Source organism: Hermetia illucens, chromosome 2 (assembly GCF_905115235.1).
Source record: "Hermetia illucens chromosome 2, iHerIll2.2.curated.20191125, whole genome shotgun sequence".
Taxonomy (NCBI): Eukaryota; Metazoa; Arthropoda; class Insecta; order Diptera; family Stratiomyidae; genus Hermetia; species Hermetia illucens.
The window spans coordinates 17,943,087-17,947,267 of record NC_051850.1 but is presented as its reverse complement, the minus strand read 5'-3'; the positions used below and the strand labels follow the sequence as shown (position 1 = coordinate 17,947,267).

At 36.4% G+C, this 4,181-nt stretch overlaps 1 protein-coding gene across 1 annotated transcript; it reads right to left on the bottom strand.

The window, feature by feature from the left end:
- Positions 1 to 271: 271 nt before the first annotated feature.
- Positions 272 to 3,640, bottom strand: LOC119650067 (cuticle protein 8-like). Its single transcript, XM_038052564.1, has 3 exons — positions 3,479 to 3,640; positions 1,838 to 1,981; positions 272 to 1,745 (listed from the first exon to the last, which is right to left on the bottom strand). Exons 1-3 carry the CDS (start codon positions 3,482 to 3,484, stop codon positions 1,470 to 1,472), a joined length of 426 nt encoding a protein of 141 aa, XP_037908492.1. The 5' UTR covers positions 3,485 to 3,640; the 3' UTR covers positions 272 to 1,469.
- Positions 3,641 to 4,181: the final 541 nt, after the last annotated feature.

Below are 4,181 nucleotides of genomic sequence, written 5' to 3'. Positions count from 1 at the left end.
GCTCAACTTGTTTTACATAAAACCTTAAAGGTTGAATTAAGTGGTTCAAAATGCTGACCTTGGCAGAGGCGCAGATGGTTTGAGAAGTATTCAGCTTGAGGTAGATGAACCAAATTATATCTTAAAAGCATCTCCCGGTGCCCAAGCACTCTTCCATCCTCTATAAATTTGGAAAGCCGTCTCGTGAAGAGGTACCAAAGTCAAAATTTCTAGAGCGTCGAAAACTTTAAAAAGAACACAAAGCTAGTAAACACAGATATTTAAAAATCACTGAATTTCGGGTTTTTAAGTAGTTTTTATTTATATATGTATCCATTTTTTTGTCATTTTCTGTTATTTACAATTTGCTTTTTTATAAAACATTGCATTAAGTATTAAGTATTTTTCCAGTTCAAAAATACAAGGAGAGAACTATAATACATTACATAAAAAATGCGTGGGGACATAAACAAATGATTTTTCGTTTATATAAGTATATAATCCTATAATATTGCTAATATACGTAGTGCAAACCGAAGAAGGAAGAAATCATTCTTATTCTTATTCCTAAGAATAACAACCTTACAGTTTTCTCACTTAAACATTCCATTAAGTTCCTGTAGCACCTCTCAATAAGACAAATAAATAAATAGATACGTGAGAAAAGTCATTTGTCAATAAGGAAAACGCGGAGCATACGTCTTGCGTAAGGCCACTCTTAAGAAACTGCTGATGCTAGAGATCAACGACTCCAACGTATTTACAGGCGTAATAAAAAACAATAAGACACTGAATTAGTAGAGACAACCATTGATGGTGAATGGTGGATTGGTGGTGAATTTTCCTCACGGGTTTCATACGTGACTAAGTCTGGATACCAATCCAAGAAATCAACTGCTCCATTGAGATCGTCTCGACTACAGATCTTGAGCTTTTCTTGCAAAAAAAAATGCCGGCAAATAGAAGTATGAGCGCGTTTGGATTGCGGAGGCTTGCATTAAGCTATGATGCAATGAGAATTATGTAGAAAGTGGAAAATCAGCGTAAAATCGATGCCATCTGCAAATGAACTGCTGTTATGATAGCAAATCAAACAGATGAGGTAATCTTGTAGCTCGCCAGACCAAGCATGAATATCTAATAATAAAGGGGGTCGCAATGCGAACAAAATACTATCTCAATCGTTTTGGAGACATAACAAATGAACGAAGATGAGAATGGACAAAAGCGGAGCTAGTAATGCAGATGTGTAATTGCGTGTGGATAATAAACAGATTCGATGCCATGTGTTTGTAATGCGATGCAAAGATATGAAGATAAATGTAAATGTTTAAAGCACTATTTTCTTTTGTAAATTCAACTCAACCATTTAACTGCTTGCTGTTGGCTTCCTTTGTATTATTATATCTTTTGTGTGGTTTTAGCGTTTGATCATCAAACATAACTTAAATCGGTTAACAAACAAAAAATTAGATAAGATTTCATTTCATTTAGTGGTAAGCGCTAAGAATTGGGCCAGGAGCGTAGTGAGCGATGGGTGCAACAGGTGCAATAACTTTTTGTACCGCGGGTCCTGATTTGTGAACGATTGCATTGAAACCGTTATGATCATCGGCAGTGTAATCAACGGTACGTACTGAACCATCAGGTTCAACCAAGGAGTATTGTCCCTTGACTACATCACCGTCACGTTCTTCCGCTTGTGATTTGATATCTCCTGTATGGGGATCTTTGATTCCGTAGTTGAATGCGTATTTCGGGTAGGCCTGAAAGATTTTCAAAATATTACGTAATGACAAATCATCTAATATCTAAGTAGGAGTCCAGAGTTGAACAATTCAATTCAAGGCCAACTTACAACTGGTTCGGCTACGATGGCCTTATGGATTGGAGCGTGAAGAAGGGCAGGAGCGGCATGGACTAACGCTGGTGCAGCATAGTGACCCAATTCAATTGGCAAGGCTTGGGCAGCTACGGCAAGCATAAGGATAGCAACGATACTCTGGAATTGAAAAAGGAAATTTATATCTAAAGTTTTGATACTGGATTGGGATAGTTGGTATTGACTTTCAAAGTGGAACTTGTTCAGCGTCACGGAATGAGGATAGGAATTAAAACATGTCCCTTTTTTGGCAATCGAAAAGGAATAGCATTATTAGCTGCATTTTATAAACATGTTTAGCACGATTTGAAATTTAGTGCTGCAGTTTACCAATACCCATCCAAAGAGCCACATTATTTTCGAGTCTTAACTTATCACAAAGCGCTCTCGAGATACATTTGATAACACTAACCTCTCGGAATATTTTTCTGCATTTATTTCTCCTAAATATTATCTAATCTACTACATACAAATGTCTTTATAAAAACAAATCAAAATATTTTTGCGGTAATAACACCAAAAAACGAAAGACTTCAATGCAATCGTCAGGCGAGTAACTTTTTTTAAATCATAAAATTTGAAACTCTAAATAGGGATTGTGAGTATCTGTGCGAAAAATCAGTAAAAGATTGACGTGATATGATCAAAATTCTGTATTTCGATTTACCACATAAAAGAAAACCAAGCCTTATCCCTAATTTGACTGCACCGGTTCGGTTTCAAGGTTCGAATGAAAGTTCGAATTTCAATGCCTAAATTCCATTTTCCAAGAAAAAGATGTTTTAAACTGAATTGGGCTCGTAGAATTTAATGAACTTGACTTGAAAACTTCCAAAGATGTAGTAAAAAATACTAGAAATAGTTGACATCTGAAGTTAAGGCAATGAAAACCTGGCCACATTCACTTCCAGTGCCTTTCTCCTCCCAGACTGAAATGGCACCAATGAAAAAATAGAAAAACAATCTAAGAATGTCACTTCGACGCTATTCCGTACTTTTCCAATTTCCCATAATAATACGGTGGGAACATGCTTCAAATGTTTAACTACTTTGTAGCAACCCCTACTGATCGGTACATGAAATAATTTTGATAGCGATTCAAGGAGGCCGTCAACGCTGCCAGGAACTCCAACTATTCTAACGTAAGCATTTTTACGAGGCTTGGTATGGTGTTTCACGGTGTTCATTGCAATCAGGTGCTTAACGTCAATTACCCGTAACCAATCCACACCAAATTTGAAAATTCGATTTCATTTCTGTGGTTGGAAAAGTGTAACTTTCATGTTAATTGCGCATAGGTGAAATTATCCAGCATAAACAAAAAAATCCCAGCAAGTAGTGGAGTTGGAAAATGAATCCTACATTTGCATTGCTTTGAAATAAAATCTTTTATCCACTTCAAATCCTCTAATCCGCTAACAGTATCGGTTTTATCAGGAGAAAGGACATGAGCTACATTTCTTCAAATAAGTTAGCAAATGCGGGCTTGAATTTCCACTCCTACAATATTTCTCCCTGTGACCAGCTTTCCGGTGAAGAATATACCACCTAATAAGTCACAACAAAAGGATACACTAAAAAAGTTTTCCAGCGAGTATAGATAACAAAAGGACGCACCTTCATTTTCGATTTAATTAGAACAAACTACAACACCAAATGACAAAATTCTTTCAAATTTTCTACTAAAATTTCACAACACTCCACTAAAACTGCACCAAATGATAATCCTAGAAGTGTATTTCAAAAAGTACAGATGCCTTTTTAACCGTTAACTAGAAACTGTTGAACTGATGCTGTCTGAATGGCCAAAAGCTCTTTTATACGATTTGGTCGCCACCAACTACATATTTACCGAATTATTTAATCTCCCAATAGCCCCATGGTACACACAACCACCAGGGAAAATGAAAAGCTAGAAAAGTCTCTTATTGGTACTGCACCATTGCAATTTGGTACATGTATAGTTTGCCAAATAGATTATAATGCACCATGCATTATTCCCACGAACCGAAAATTCAATTTCGTGCCCAAAATTAGGTCTGCAAAATCAAATGAAGAAAATTCAAATATGTGCAAGTGTAAATGGTATTTCTTGTAATTTGCAAGAGTGGGTTATATGCATATTGTTCATTATGATGAAGAAGGAGTAACATAAATCTCAAGGAGAGACCCCACCAATAATTTGGGTTGAGCATCTACATATGTTCAAGAATACATGCTACATGGTATAGTTGACACAGTGCATGTGTCGCCCGGCTAATGGTAGGCATACTTTCTGTAATAAACAGATCTCGTACATGCCTGTTGCGTTTCAATCGTA

Bases quoted from the DNA above. Each gene is read 5' to 3' on its own strand.
- LOC119650067 (XM_038052564.1), bottom strand. The intron at 1,746-1,837 runs GTAAGTTGGCCT...AAAATCTTTCAG, and splicing joins CCATCGTAGCCGAACCAGTT to GCCTACCCGAAATACGCATT.